This window comes from Misgurnus anguillicaudatus, unplaced genomic scaffold (genome assembly GCF_027580225.2).
Source record: "Misgurnus anguillicaudatus unplaced genomic scaffold, ASM2758022v2 HiC_scaffold_28, whole genome shotgun sequence".
NCBI classification, from domain to species: Eukaryota; Metazoa; Chordata; class Actinopteri; order Cypriniformes; family Cobitidae; genus Misgurnus; species Misgurnus anguillicaudatus.
In genome coordinates, this window is record NW_027395278.1 from 5,616,113 (window position 1) to 5,632,774 (window position 16,662).

General features: G+C 38.9%; 1 protein-coding gene across 1 annotated transcript in view; it reads left to right on the forward strand.

Annotated features, from left to right (window-relative positions):
- Positions 1-1,560: 1,560 nt before the first annotated feature.
- LOC129417766 (snake venom vascular endothelial growth factor toxin ICPP) overlaps positions 1,561-16,662 on the forward strand; it is a 37,866-nt gene continuing 22,764 nt past the window's right edge. The window contains exon 1 of the mRNA XM_055172591.2: positions 1,561-1,779. Within this exon, the coding sequence (XP_055028566.2) occupies positions 1,657-1,779 (123 nt within the window). The 5' untranslated portion in view covers positions 1,561-1,656. The remainder of the gene's footprint in view (positions 1,780-16,662) is intronic.

A 16,662-nucleotide genomic window follows, 5' to 3' on the forward strand; every position in this document is an offset into this window, starting at 1 on the left:
AATTTGCAACAGCGCATCTCTAAGCATCATCTGATTCACCACAATAATCCTGTTACATGTGTTCCTTTAAACGTGCTTCATTGCGGGTGGTAAGTTACGTTATAAGCATTCCAAGAAAGGGATATTGTTTGTTTCTCAGGGTGTCTATTCTGAGCCTGTGCTTTTTCTGGTCTGATTGTAGACCCCATACTGCTTTACTCAGAATATGAGATGAATCATGTATCTTTTGACCACACAAAAGAGTATTGAGCGGACCAATATCAACATGCCTGCTTTCAGGTTTTTATTGTGTTATGACGCAATTACAACTGCCAAGTACAACGAGCATATATTGTGTAATAGTTTGATGAGTTGGGACTGATGTCAAATATGCAGTTATGCATATTAAACCTTTGATGTGAGACATCCACTAGTGGACAAAACTTTAAAAGCCATTTTAACCATTTGTGGAGCATTATTTAGACCAGATTTTAATTTTGACTCTTTAGATGCAGCATAACTCTATGTAACTGTCATCTATGTCAGTGTGGTTTATATTTAAATTTGTAATAAAAGTATTGATGCACCATTAACTTCTATAACATTTATTTATATTTTGTTTATTTATCTGGAATAGATGTACAATATTGCATGGTGTACAGCAGAGGATAGATGTACAAAATATTTAGGGAAAAGGGGAATAATTGGACATCATATTACTGTTGTTATGAAGTAAAGAATTAAAATTTGCTGTACAAAAAGTTTGTTTTGTGTATTGGCGCTTACCAATGACAGTAAAATCAAATATGATCAAATATAAAATATTTAAAATATCTAAAAAGCTATAAAATCTACCAGAAGCTAAGCTAATATCATTGTGATTTGATGTGAAGCATGTGATTTAATGAATCAGATGGTTTTAAACAACAACTTTAAAGACACAGAAAGATGATACTAATGTTTTATGACGTCCACTTATCACATCTATTCTTTTCTATTATATTATATTATATTATATTATATTATATTATATTATATTATATTATATTATATTATATTATATTATATTATATTTATTATATTATATTTATTATGATATTTTGTATAATTATGCTGCAATGAACTATACTCAAAAAAGTAAATCATGATGAATATTGTGTTTTACAGCTTTCATTTCTTTATACATTTGGTGGCAGCACATAAAAAGAAAAGCATACATATCATTTATTAATTAAAAAAGTAAAATAAAGTGAGAGGTTGGGGCATGGATGAGAGGGCAGTACTGTATATGAGCAGGGCTTTAGGAGGAGGAGGAGATTGAAATGATCCACTTGTTGAAAGGTAGTCACGGCGCTCGTGTGGAAGTGTGCCACACTGTTCGGAACATGCGCGAGCAGGAATACTTTACTTTAAAACGGACGCTGGATCTTCATCGGCGCTTGGGGAAGATTAAAACCAGCAAACTATAATTAAAAACAATATTCACACCTGCTTTCAACATTTTACCTTTGAAATGTTCGTCCATCTTCCGATTTAATAACAATTGGGAGTCAATTTTTTGGCGTTTTTAATTTTACCTTGAGAAAGCTATACTTCAGTGCCGTCAAGGAAAGCAGAACCTGGGACATTTCTCTGGAATATTTGTTGAAATATACACATATTCAGCGTATTGTTTGGATGGACAACCGTTTGGATTTCTTTGTGATCAGATTTGCTATTGGACTACACTTCGAGATGAGTTATCTGACGTCATTGTTACATATTGCTGCTACGCTCCAACTGAGCCTTTTACCTGCACAGGTGAGCATACGGGCCGTCCTGTATTAAAGGTAACCTGCATGTAATGATACACCATTTACGAGACGTGATGAAAGGACAACTCTACTGTTATAATCAACAAAGCGTTTGTATAGCGTAGATTTGTCGCGTCACTAATGAGTATTCACGCGCTTTCTTGCATTCCTCTCACGTTGAGCCTAGTCAAAAGTATTGATAGTTAAAACTTATGTTAATGTAAAGTATAAAGATTAGTAAATTTAAAAAAGAGTGCATGATATGGATTTAGGTCTACGTGCAGTTTGACACACATAAAGTAATTGGTTGAGTGAATGGAGTCGGTTTACTTTTGTCTCAGTAAAGCCTCACAGGCGTCTGTTTTCACAACTGGATCTCTTTTTGAAGTGCTGCCACAGAAATTGTTGAGTCATGAAACGTGATGGACTGCATCACTAAGCCGCAAGCGTGTGACACAGGGGTGTGTTCATAATACCTTTTTCAATAACAGAAATGAATGCCACAAGTATCCAGTATTAATTATATTTGACATAGTACTGTCATAATTTTATGGTTTTTGGACATGTGCCACCGTAATAAAATTACATTCTTTGAAGTAGGCCTATTTTTGGTAGTAGTGTAATGTAAATGTCACGCTCATGTATTAGTGGCATGCTATTTATTAGAATTAGCTCATGTGGTTTTCCACATGATATTATCACTGTATCATAATAGCCTACTGTTGTTTTTCTAATGCACGAAATACTTTTTCTCGCTCAGGTACTTTTGAGCATCTCTACTGACAGATGTTGAGTAGCCTACATGCTGTATGTATGTATGTATGTGTGACTGAGCGATATAGAAGATCAAAGTCAGGCCTATTTGTTTTATTTGCTTTAAAATATATATTTTTTAAACATTTATATGTTTCTTTCAAGAATAGCCCATTCAGCATTTCTCTTCATTTACACTCTCAGAAATAAAGGTACAAAAGTTGTCACTGGGACTGTACCATTTGAAAAGGTCCAAATATCATTTTGATACAGATACTGTCACTGTTAATCCGTGTCATGTCTTGTCTCTGTTCCGATTGTTATCACCTGGACATTCATTGATTAATTACCTGCCTCATCACACCTGTTTGTCATTTAGTCTGTGTGTATATATACCTCTGTCTTCTGTTTGCTCACTGCTGGATCATTGTCATTGCTACCCCGTCTGTTCCCTGTCTTGGATGTTCCTGTGTTCACCGTATTCACAATCTTATCCCTCGTGTTTTATTATTAAATGTTATTTATTTTTGAACTTTGCGTTTGCGTCCTCTCTCTCCTTCCGTGTCGTGACAGAATGATCCAGCCAAACTGGATGCAGCAGGTTCACGGAGGGCGGCTCCCCCAGGAGTTTCGTCGAGGGGGAGTAGTGACATCGGGGTTCATTCCCCATCAGCCCCGATGTCTCTTGGGGACCACCATGAGCGATCGCTCACTCCTGCGGGCCTGCGGGAGGAGGATCGGCCCAGGCGGTCCCCCAACGGTTGAGTCGTCGTCGACGGTCCCTCGGAGGACCACCATCCTGCTCGCAGGGGGATCCGGAACGGACCACGCCCGATCATTTCCCCGGGGTGGCTACCGAGGGTCTCCGTTTCCGCGAGGGGATGGGAGATGATTTCCGGGGGCATCTGATCGTCGACGATTCCCAGGAGGGGGGTAATTCGTCTGCCTCGGTTCTCGGAGCGATCGCTCTGGTTCTCCTGGCGCAGTCCGGCCAACCGTCCTGTTGGTCTCATCCCGGCGGCTGCCGGCTTCGCCAGGGTCCCCAAGCCCTCCACCCCTCCCTTGGACTCTCGCTACCAGACTTTGTTTTTGTTGTGTTTTATGTGAGTGTCTGGTAGCCACTCGTAGAGGGGAGGGTAATGTCACGGTTAATCTGTGTCATGTCTTGTCTCTGTTCCGATTGTTATCACCTGGACATTCATTGATTAATTACCTGCCTCATCACACCTGTTTGTCATTTAGTCTGTGTGTATATATACATCTGTCTTCTGTTTGCTCACTGCTGGATCATTGTCATTGCTACCCCGTCTGTTCCCTGTCTTGGATGTTCCTGTGTTCACCGTATTCACAATCTTATCCCTCGTGTTTTATTATTAAATGTTATTTATTTTTGAACTTTGCGTTTGCGTCCTGTCTCTCCTTCCGTGTCGTGACAGATACAGTAGGCGCTACAGGTACCAATATGCACCTTAAAGGTGCAGTGTGTAATTTTTAGAAGGATCTCTTGAAAGAAATGCAAAATAATATACAAAACTATATTATCAGTTGTGTATAAAGACCTTTTAAAAAGAACCGTTATGTTTTTATTCGCACCAAACACAAAATGCACAAAAAGCACCGCGCACAGCACTCAATTTGCGCCTTTCGCTCGAGCTAGACGCGCAAATGAGGCAGAAACGCATCGTCCACGCCAAATGCCTCATCCGCGCAGTGGGACCTCAAGATGGGCGTCAACACGTCTTCACATTGAGTTAACATTGAAATCACTCGCGCTTCATGCCTCTTCCGCGGTTGGTGTAAACGCAGCATAAAACCTGGTGTGTCCACATACGTGGACATCACATTTTTTGTTGTTTGCACCATAATACTTAATTTTGTGTAACTGGAACCTGTTGTACACAAATGTGGACAATTACACTGCTTCATGTTCAAGAAAAATATTTGGTTATTGGTTCTTCCTAGCCCCAAATAGCTGGAAGAAATCTAAAATGCAAAGCTCGGGTCTTAGGAGGTTAAGGTACAAAAGGGTACTTTTTGAAAAGGTACTGCCCCAGTGACAACTTTTGTACCTTTATTTCTGGGAATATAGTGAAAAGAATAGGTAAATTTGATATCAAGGATTTGTTTTCCTCCATTAGTGGGTGAGGCGTACCTGCTGAATATATCTGTGGTCTTTGGTTATTTAGCATTAATCCATCTACTGGGCACGTCAGAACAAGGTAAACTAGCGTAACAACCCCCCACCAACACTTTTCAGACCCCACAAATGCCTTGAATCTCCGTTCACATTTCCAAAATACACTTATGCTGTCTCTAATATCACTGGATTAAACCAGATGTCTGTGTGTGAGTGTGTGTCATCTGTCTCCTGTTTTCCCCTTACGCCCATGGCAAAAGTTTGCGACTGTTTGTCAGACTTTATTGTAGTAGTTACAGGAAGTTGGCAAACACCTGCTGATACTAAAAGTAAAGGCTCAATTAGGAACTTCTTTTGTTCAAATGAATGGACTTGGACATCCTCCCATCTTACCACAGCTTGCTGCTTGTCTTATTAAATTTCCATGAAGCTATTCACTTCTGCTAATACATCTTTTTGAAACTGGTCGTGTTGTCTTTGCAAATGAATGGATATTCACATTTCTTTTTAACATTGTGATTTTAGTCCTCGCGCTTTCCTGTTGAGATGTGACAGTCTCCCGTTCCCTGTTTTAAGAGGATCTATATAGAGCAACATTGTAAAGAGGAGTCGCTGTATCATTTCTAAAGCCGGATAATCTCTGAAATCCTTGGTTTAGGTGTGAATGTTTAAACTTATACATAACACAACAAAAAACTCTTCACTGAAAGCTGGAAATAATTGTCGAAATTGGCTCACGCTTCAAACCTCTAGCTTTGTTATTCAAAATCTGATGCAGAATCACGAGATGCTTATTTTTGCGGTCAAGCAAACACAGAAAACCCCTTAATGCAATAGCATTCAAGCAATTATTTGGAGAGGATCTTAAGTACCAAGCATTGCACGTTTTAAACATATGCTATACATTATAGTCTATAAACGCCTGGTTTTACCGAACGTTTTGGGGCGGTTTCCCGGACAGGGATTAGACTAGTCCTAGACTTAAACACTTTTAAGAGCTCTCCAAACTGAAAACAACTTGCACTTACAGATCTTAAAATACATCAGGGCCCTTTGTTTTACTTCAAAATGCACACAGGTAATGTTTTCAGTAAGATATGTTTGTTAAAACTAGTTATATTTCCTAATTAAACTAAGGCCTAGTCCTGGATTAAGCTAATCCTGGTCCGGGAAACCGCCCCTTTAAATGCTAACGATTGAACATGTAATACTTCATAAACGCTTTACTCCTTTAGAAGTCAAGATGCTGTGAAGAATTTGTATAACCATATGAGATGCACTCTGCAATTGCAAACACATAAGCTGTGTCATTTGGATAAAGTCCAGGCTTTAGAATACTTTTAGCACCTTAAACTGGTTTAAGTTCATTTAAGTTTGTCTGAGACTAAAAAACATCAAGTCTGCACTTTCGATGTACACACTGGCCACCTAGTTGTCCATAATACGGTGCAGTGCATTCAAATCACTTTTTGCCCCTGGGCGAATAAGATGCATTTCCCAGTGGGCCAGGACGAGTCCAGTGTGTGCTGAATAATGTGAACTCCATGCTCCATGGTTTCTCCTCCCAAGAGAGAGAGAGATGTCTCCTTTATGCTGTCTGTCTCATCTGCTTTTCCACCGTTAACCATTCTAGAAAAAATCAAACAGAATGGAAAAGTAAATATTGGCCATGTGGTTGTGAAGACTGTATATAAATGTTTTCTTGTGCTCTCTGTCTTGTGGGGTGGAGTGCCTGGTTTACCCGAAATATTCGCAATGTTGAGTCAGACACTTGGAGAGATTCTTCCATGTGTCATTGTTATACAAGCTTACGTGTCGCCAGTGATGATGTGTCCATAATGGTTTCTGGTTTAAAGTGATACATCATCATTTTCATGTGACATCCAACATCATTTTAATGCTTGTTTACAGATTATAAATATGTGACCCTGTCTTTGAAAAGCCAGCTAAAGTATTTTTTTATTTTCTAATACATAATAATGTTAAAACATTCTGTAAAAATATAACTTTTAGATTGAGTATATAAATACATGACAGGTGAGTTTAATGTGAGCTGTTTATCTTGGTATTAGACATCTGTTGTTATTATCTATGAGCGAGCAAGGTGTTTAACCGATGTTGGGAGTGAGGAGTGTTTCTGCTAAATTTAAAATAAAATGTGCAGTATTTTAATGCAGGGTATGTCTTTAAAATTTTAAGTAGGAAAACTTTTTAAGTGACAGACATAATACATTATAGGGGCAGTGGTTGTCTATTTCAGTCCTGAGGGCCAAAGCATTCCAATTTGTATAATTACCTAAAACTGGTGTTTTGGATGGAGACAACAAAAAAGTGAGATGAGTATTATTGTAGTTAAATTGGACTGCAGTATGAACAAAAATAATTATTATGAACTGCATGAATATTGAAACAGACCTCTGTTTGTGCTGAAAGAAGTTTATGCTGACGCAATTTACGTTTATGCCTTTGACAGACACTTTTATCCTAATTGACTTTTAAGCTTTGCATTTTTATCAGTATCGAACCCTTTGACCTTTGCACTGCTAAGGCAATACATTATGAATTAAGTTGCTGAAACACTAGAGGGAAAGATGTGGTGACTGCTGTACTGTAGGTGGTGGGACTACTTCTTATTTGGATGTTGTAGACACTGAGGCATATTACGTACTCTGTAATTACAGAGGTCTATAATCTCATATTGTCCCTGAATGTTTACTGTATAAGTTGATGTGACATGTTGCAAGTTTTGACCTGTTAATCTGTCTCTCTGAGGATGTGTTTTTAAGCTTTTAGTGTGTGCTACTAACAGGCTAAACAGTCAGGCTCTTAAATACATCCACAGCCAACCCATTTGATGAGAGAGTCTGTAATTGCTTAAAGGTCCTCTGTGTAGATTTTAGCGGCATCTAGCGGCGAGACTGTGAATTGCAAAGAACGGCTCTGTCCACTGCTCACCCCTCCCTTTCGAAGCGCATAGTTAAGCTACGGTAGCCGCAGGACAAACATGTCATCATCTGAGACAACATTGTGTGCTAATTTACAAATTTACCAGTATTTGGTTTTGAAAAGTATCTTCTGGTCATCTGATCTTATGTCAGATGTTGGCAGTGTTCCCTCTAAGCCGCATGCAAGCATGACTGTGCACTTGTGATACTGTCCCTGCACCGCTCCAGAAAATCCAGGCAGAAGGCAAATCACACAGAGAGAGGCATAATTTTTTTCTGTTTTGTTTCTTGAGTCATCTGTAGTATAGACAGAAGTAATGTTTTCTAAGTGTTTTCCAAGTCTATGCCATAGCAGCTTTCACATGATGCCTAGGACCACCCAAGAGTCCGTCTGATTGACATGTAAAGCAACCAGTCACACTTTCCAAGCAAACTGTTTGAAATTCTGTATAATTCAACCAGTGCACGACATTCAAGCAATACAAAGCAGACTGCTCCTATATCTGTTAACATTTTAAGTCTCGCTGTTAATGTCATAAGCCAAAGGTTAGATGATGGGTCATTTGGAATGCGATGACACGGGCCTGTATGTTTTTGTGCTGCGCATATCAAAAGAGTGTTTTACAGTGACAGCTGAAGTTTCGCATTCCGGCACGCGTGCCCAGCCCCCAAATCAAGGGAACCGTACCTGAGATCACCTCTGCAAAGTGTACCCAGGTTCACTCTGGGGTGTCCAAACCTGTTCCCGGAAGGCCGGTGTTCTGCAGAGTTTAGCTAAAACTTCCCTCAACACAACTGCTTGAAAGTTTCCAGTCTGCCTACTAAGACCACGATTAGCTGTATCAGGTGTGTTTGATTAGGGTTAAAGCTCAACTCTCCAGAGACAACGGCCCTCCGGGAGCAGAAATGGACACCTCTGGCTTAAGGGCGCACTCACATTATCCAAACCAAACCAAACCATGCCCCAGCGCGATTGTCACCCCTCCCTACTCCCCCAGGTGCACGCACTCACACTGTACTTTTTATCGATCCGAGTCCGGGCGCGCTTTCGTCATTAAGATGCGATTGTTTTGAAAAAAGCAGGAAGTAAAGCTCTCTCTTAACACTGGAACCCACCGTAATGATAAGTCTGTGTTTTTTTATTAGGAGTCGTTTGGTGCACAATTACAGACAGCCCTTTCACATGTCATCATATTGCTTAGTTGACCTGTCACGTGCGCAGCTCGGACATTCACGTAACCCTGCTGCGCGCATAAAAAGGTTTTTACAGAGGCAGATGAAGGTGAGTGGTCGCGCAGCTGACGTCTTCACCTTTTGAATCGCGCTCAGGCGCGATTGCGCTCACACCACAGCCTTCCACGCCTGAGCCTAAGTAGAGTTGTTCCGATTCCGATACCAGTATCGGAAATGCGGCCGATACCACAAAAAATTCTGGCATCGGAATCGGCGAGTACTTGAACCCATGTACCGATCCGATACCATTTTCCTAATAAACCTAGTTATGCCCGTTATAGCTAACACTAAAGCTAACGCTGCAAAGCGAAACTCATTTCTTCTTCGCTGCTCTGAATGCGAACACCAGGAAGTTACCACACGCGTGACGCAACCATTGTTTACTTAGAGCGGCGAAGGAATGAAAGCATGCAGCCGTATGTCCGCTGTTTGTAAGTATTTCAGACTAATAAAACATTGACATGTCTCAACGGAATCCGCCCCCGCAGATTTCCACGGAGAACTCCGCAGATTTAATGCCCGTGATTGACAAGCACACATACCCCGCGCTTGAGATTTGAGATGTCATTGACAACAAGCACACATACCCTCATGCGTTTGTGAGCAGCATTGACAAATACATGAACCCCGCGCGTGCTGTTTGCTGTGATTGTTTTTAATGATAAGAGTATGAGCCGTTTGATATATGAGATTAAATAAAATTTACCACTGAGTTTAACCGCAGATCTTACTTGTCTCTGTCGTCTATGTGACGCGAAAGTCAGCACACATCATCATTTCAAATCAGTTTACAAGACTGCTCTTGTTAGTTTACATTGCGTTGTAAAAATGATGAAATTATCTTCATACGTGCTTAATTCATAATAAGAACGTAGTAACACAAGCTTTTATTTTGCTATAATATATATTAACAATAATATATGTCATTTTAGGCTACAAACTATAATTCTATATTGACAATCACATTATCTGTTTCATGTTGGTCCAGTTTAATTCAGAGGACTCATTGGTTTGGTGTATTCATTTTAATTGTAAGCCTTTAAAAAGTCATTATTTTAGATGCAATTTTATACTATTTAATAGCTTAAATTCTTTAATTTAAAACCATCCCGAAGAATTCCACAGATTTTTCCAGTAATTCTAAAACTAAAACAGCCTTTCAGTTTACAGTGTTAGATTTGTGGCTGATTTTCTCATAAGAAAAATAAATATTACTGTTAAATGTCTTTCAGATAATAAAAATACTAGTTCACTGTATGTATTTGTTAATGTTTTATACAGGAATAAGTCTGAAGCACACCATAAAACAGTTATGTCCATTCATACAGGGCTAGTAGTATGTACAGCTGTATATTATACAGAGACACACCCAGGTATCGGATCGGTACTTGGTATCGGCCGATACCCTGAGTCCAGGTATCGGAATCGGTATCGGGAAGAGAAAAATGGTATCGGAACATCTCTAAGCCCAAGTGAACTGTGCTCCGGCCCACCTCTGCAACCCGGCCGCGGCGCGATTAACCAATCCGCGCTCGGGCATGGAACAGAGCGATCACACTTGTCAAACAAACCAGGCTTTGGGGGTCAAACGCGCCCGTGCGCAGTTTGGTTTGGATAGTGTGAGTTAGGGCTGTCAAAATGGCTGAACAAGTACATTCGAAATTCGTCCTTGAAAAATAATAAAATTCGAATTATATTCGAATTATAAAGAGCTACTTTATCTTGGAGAAAATACTCCTAAAAGCCCACAAGAGGGGGCAGCACAAAGCCCCAATAATATAAACAAATCATGCACAGCATATTTTTGGTTAAAACGAATGTTATAAACACTAATAAATTAAAGATAATTTCTTAAATTCATATGCAAAGGAACAAAAGTGCACATAGATATCTGAAAGTGCAAAATGCCTCAACAGCCAGCGTGTGTAGGCTATTAACACAAAAAAAAACTATCCATGTATACATTTACAAATTATTTTATGTACCGTACATTAATTAAATTTAAAAAAAAATTACAAAGCCTCAGTTAATACAGAACACAACAGTGTCTTAATGAAATCAAAATTAACCAGTATATTTGTGCACCTGTAAATGTACAAAACGAATGCCATACATAGACAATGCATATTAATATAGGGCATTTTATATAATATATAAGTAGATAAATGTACGTGTTTCTAATAAAGTATGAAAACGAATGAATCTTTATTTAAGCCAAAATAAGTGGGAAAGATCATTAGTCATTTAAATTTTGTCAAGCTTAAACGCGATTCACAACAACTTATATTATATTTTGTGTGTTCCTTGGTTGAAAATATGTAGAAATATAAGCGAGTAATAAAGTACAGAACAGAAATGTTTAACTTACGTGCAGAGCGAAGCCGTTAATAAAGCAGACTCTCCGTAATTAATAGAAACGTACTGAAACAGTCGAGTTGGCAGATGATCATCATGTTTATATTTCACGCAGATAATGTTGATGAAAAACTTGCATATCAAATGTCCAGGTGAAAGTCAAGTTTCCAGTCAGTCATAAAAATAAAGCCACCGCGGCGCTACATTGCAACTCTCTCATATGCGTTGTGGACTCTGTAGATGCACATATGGTTTTAATGTTGCTAAACAAGCAGCTGTATTATGGCACTTTCGTGTTGATCAGTTATTTTAAACTTTAAAACTGCATTTAGAACCAGACGACACTAATTCTGTCATCTCAGCTCACTTTGCGGTTGAATTCCAGTTGATGCTCCAAAAACCAAAGAAGCATCACACAGCCCTTTTAATACGTATTCTGTCCGACTCGTAATCCCCACTGTCTTTTCTTGCTATTTTTCAAATGAATAACGCTGGCTTGCTCCGCAAAGTTGGCTGAGCCGCTAACGCTCTGTATAACAATCCGCGTCAGTTACGTCATCATAACGTTGCGTGAGCTTCCTGACACAGGTAAAATTCGAATGCAAAGTTTTACGTTCGAATATGCATATTTTTTTTACATTCGACGAATATTCGAAATTCGAATTAAAATTTGACAGCCCTAGTGTGAGTGCGCCCTAAGTGTACCGCACCCTAGAACAGTATGGAGGGATCAAACTAGCTAAAAAAAGACTTACTTTAGGGTCAGTATTCAGGTATGTATTCAGTAAGTTACTGGCAGCTAGTTGCCAGTAATACCCAATAATACTGTAATTTTTACAGATTTTTTTTACAGTGTACACCCTTATAGTACTTAGGATGTTTTTGCTAATGCTAACCACACATTATACAACTTTTGCTCAGCCCTTGGTGCACATCAAATCGGTAACACTATTACTTATGAAAATTTACCATGGTTTTACTACAGTTAAAACAAAAAAAACACAGTTGATTTTTGTAAGGGGTCAAAAGGAAAAGTTGGATCGACTTCTAAAACACTTTGTTCATTCTGAGTTTTCTCACTTTAAGGGGAAAATGTAGGTTGAAAATGTTTAAATATTATAGGTGTTACCAATTGAAGTTTTTTTTTTTTCATTTTCACTTAAGTAGCTACACAAGAGATTATAGACAACATTTGATGACAAGAAGATGACATAGTTTGAAATCTAGACTATATATTTATATTGGGGCACTCTGCGACCTACAAGCATTAAATGGCTAAAAAAAGAAAAGGATTAGTTTAGGGTTAAGGTTGCAGTTAGTGTATTCACAAAGCAACATGGATGCAGATCCTTCATAATTGTCTCAGACGGAAGTCATAATGAGGATGTTATGCAGACAGTGAAGAGCAGTGTATAGAGACCTACGCCAAGGAAAAAGAACTGAAGCAATAAATCAGGAAAACTCCCAAATAAGGGATAAGAGGCAAGGGAGTGTCAAGAGCGACAGCGACCGTGTCATCACGCACAAGCTCCGAACATGATTCACTGCAGGTGTTTCCTCTCCGTCAACACTCCGAGCAAAATAATACTTGAGACGGGCCATCTGCGTCTGTGCTGGTTTCCTCTGCCTCTGTAACGTGGTGTGGCAGCTATTTATACAAGCCCCATTGACGGCGTTGCTGGCAAAGCAAACACCTGAGCCCTGAGGTTACAGAATTGTTAACCGATCCAACTCAGATCTTCAGCTCTGCCAACATACTCGATTCACTTACAGTAAGATTCTTTTATGAGTCCGTAATGAAAACCCAGCTGTTCATTACACCAGTAATAGATGTTTTATCTAGAGACTGCACATTCAGTGCATATTGCTTTTCTTGCATTGCCTGTTGTAACTACACTGTGTGCATGCTATTGTGTTATGTAAGTGTCTCACAGAAACAAAGCCTTTTCAGCCTGGTTCAAAAGGTTAACGTCTGCTTTTGCTACCAAACACGTCCGCTCATCACCACAGACTTTAGCCTTTTGTGTCAGTGGATTTAAAAGAAAACACAGGTCGACACGGATGTAGCACATCCTGAAAGTTTTCCCCTGATGAAATCAATCCGGGTTTAAGAAATTATTACGAGGATCAAGTTAATGACAGCAAATGTAAGATTCAAATAATATGTAACGTAGGCGATTTATGAAATTATTTATGTGTATGTTTAACTCTCATTAAACCAGTGGCGGCCGGTGACTTTTCTTCCGAAGGGTGCAAATTCAAAACATGTGTTCGGAGTGTCATGTGTGTTGCTCGTCATTTCAAAATATGTGTTTGTTGCGTCATGTAAAACATGTGCATCATGCCTTTTGTCAAAGTAAGTGCCTGCTGCACAAGAGGTTTTATGATAAAAGAGACGCTCGTTTTCACAAAGTACTCGCAAGACACAAAAAGAAGTCACCGGCCCCCATGCATTAAACACATAAATTATTTCTTTCATGTATTTACTGTGGTAATATCTGTTTTTATACAACAAGAGCTGCCACTATAGTTAATATTGATTAAAGCAATCAGACAATTAACGCCACAATATGTAAGCAGTGTTTCCCGCAGCACTTTTCAGTTTGGGCGGCCCGCCTAAGCTGGGAAACCCTACCGCCTTAACTAGGTCGTTAAAAAAATTTCGCTGCAAAAAAGGCCATCAAGTGCATCTCGGAGCATAGCGCGGACGCTCTTCACACCGCGAATGGGCACACACGTGGTCCGTCATGTCTGGAGGATAGCCAGTTGATAAAACACGTGTCCGTGAAAACTGTAAGTGCACTTGTGTTTTGGGTTTATTTAAGCCTGTTATTGTATTAGTTTATAGTTCTTGCAAATTTAAAGTAAGTTAGCTGGTAATTTTGTTGTTTGAGCAACCTGCTAGCTAGGTTTCACGTGCCTGTTGATTAACGTTAGATATAATTGTTGAGCGCTCTTGCTCACGTTATTTATGTGCATTATTTACATGCTACAGTAGTTACACCCCTTTCAGATAATGTATTAATAGTGGAAAATAATCAGTTTTTACCATTTTTGCGCTATCTATCATCATTCGCCAGATGTTCTACAACATCTGCTTTAGTTTGTGTTTATTAACCCTTTAGTTTCACTTCATCACGCAGCTATTCCCGTTAGAGGTAAAACATTTAATTAATTAATAATCTAGTATGTGTTCATTTTCTGTCATAGTTTCTTCAAAATTAAGTTTATTTGAGTGTTTTAAATAAAAATATTTTAATTTTCATCATGACGCACCCGGCCCCGTCCAACCCTACCACCTTAACTAACACATTTTCTGCGGAAAACTGATTTTGTATGTTAGAAAATATACTTGCACTGTGAGATATGTTTCATGCAATTGTGTACGTACCCAAAAGTTCCCAAGGATTTAAAATCCAGAGAAATTCCTATTTTTTTTAAATGTAGAAACTACGGCAACACGTGTCCACAAATGCTGAAGTTATGCAGCATCTAGCATGTCGCTGTTTTGCCTGGCATGTGATCAAGCGTTTAGGTAATAAAAACATTAATTCATAACCCCATATGTGAACATGATTAGTGCTACGCCTCTGTATGGTGTCCCCATCGTTCCACCACTTTTAGTACTTTTAAAGGGCAGGTCAATTGGTATTTCATGCATTCTGACATATTAACACAGTTAAAGAGTTGGATTCCTCATGCTAAACATTGGCAAAGGTTCAAAAAAGCAGTTGGACATATGACAGAATATTTCTGAGCAAATACACTCCTCCACTACTCCAACTTTATATCGACTTCTGAATCTGGTGCCTTACAGAGCCCCCTGGAACATTGGAAGTCTTTATATGGAGATATGGAATAGTGCACACACCAACCAACCAACCAACCAACCAGCGAAATCAACGTCACTGAAGTAGTGTGTTGTTGTTTGTGAGTGAAATATAAGCTTGTTCAGCTTCCCAATGAACCCAGCCTTATGGAAACAATGAATATGGTTTGTTTATAGGGGGTAGCAGCAGAGTTGTGTGTGTGTCTTTGTTTAATGCTGGATTTCGTTGAAATGGGCGGTCCCAACCGGGTCGGTACTCGCAGGTGATTTGCTCCTTCGCGTTACGCCTCAAGGGGGCGGGTTTTTGCAGAAATGATCGGTAGAGCTGATCTGTCTCTTATATAAATCTGATAAAACGAAAGACTCTTTGGATATGAAGACTGCAGTACTACTCTATAGGTACTCAAGATTAACGTGAGATAAGCAGAAACAGCGTGTGTTACAGTATGTGAGCTTATAATGAGCGCCATATTTGCAATGCCTCCAAGTCTTGTTATATCAAGACACACGAGACCTGTCGAATCTGTGCATGCGCAAAGTCTCTCTCCCAGAGGATTCTGATTGACAATTGGCTCGTTTTACTGGGAGGCGGGACTAGAGCGGCCATTCTGACCATTGCGATCATTGACCATTGCGTTCATACTGTATCAATACCAATGACACATCTTGGTAATATTAAATTACCTTAAATCTTTGGTTCCAATCACATTCATAATGTTATTAAGCTCCGCCTTTGTTTTTGTTTTAAAAAATGTGACTTCTAGTGGTGAAATCTTACATTGAGTGCATTTAAGTGACTTATTTGAACAGCAATAAGGGCAAAAAAGTAAAAATGTTAAATTTTATTAAATTAAAATTTTATAGAAAATTAAAATTAATCAATAACATTAATTAGTCAATAACATTAAAAATAACATAAAAAATATTATTGATAAATAAATAAAAAATCTGTAATTTCAACATTGTAAATTAATATTTCATTTAATAAATACATATATACAATTAAAAATAACTTTATAGCATTTACAATGTTAAATCGTAAAATAGAAATGTGCATTATTTTTGGTACTTGGAAAATTTCCGCTTTGGCAGATGTTTTTGTCCAATCTGATTTTATCTGTATGTGTTTCCTGGGATCAAACCCATGCTGTTGCACTTGCTGTTACGTAATGCTCTACCAGTTGAGCTGCAGAACACCAACATTTACCAGTTTGCGATCAAGAAGCTGCATTGTTTTCATTATAGAAAAACTAATAAATAGAACCCTCATAAAACCGTGCACCACACCCCCTTAATCTGTGCCACTGAGTACATTAACGCACACATTGTACTTATAGACAACTCATGTCAGCATTGGGCTGTTTTGGTGACAAGACCCCAACTCTTTCCTGTACGGATCTGGTTATGACCTAGGGGGCGAGGTGCAATCACGATCAGGAAAAAATGGATCTCTCCTTCCTTCAGTGGCACTCAAGGGACTGTCATCCACTCTGTCCGCTTTAATCTCTCATCTGGAGGCAATTTGCTTCCATTTACATAGCCACAACAAGGTTTACTGTAATAAGGAGCATAATTATCCCTGGCTGGCCAGTTTCAAGGGAGTTTATGTGGAGATGTTTTCGAGCAAATGAATATAGT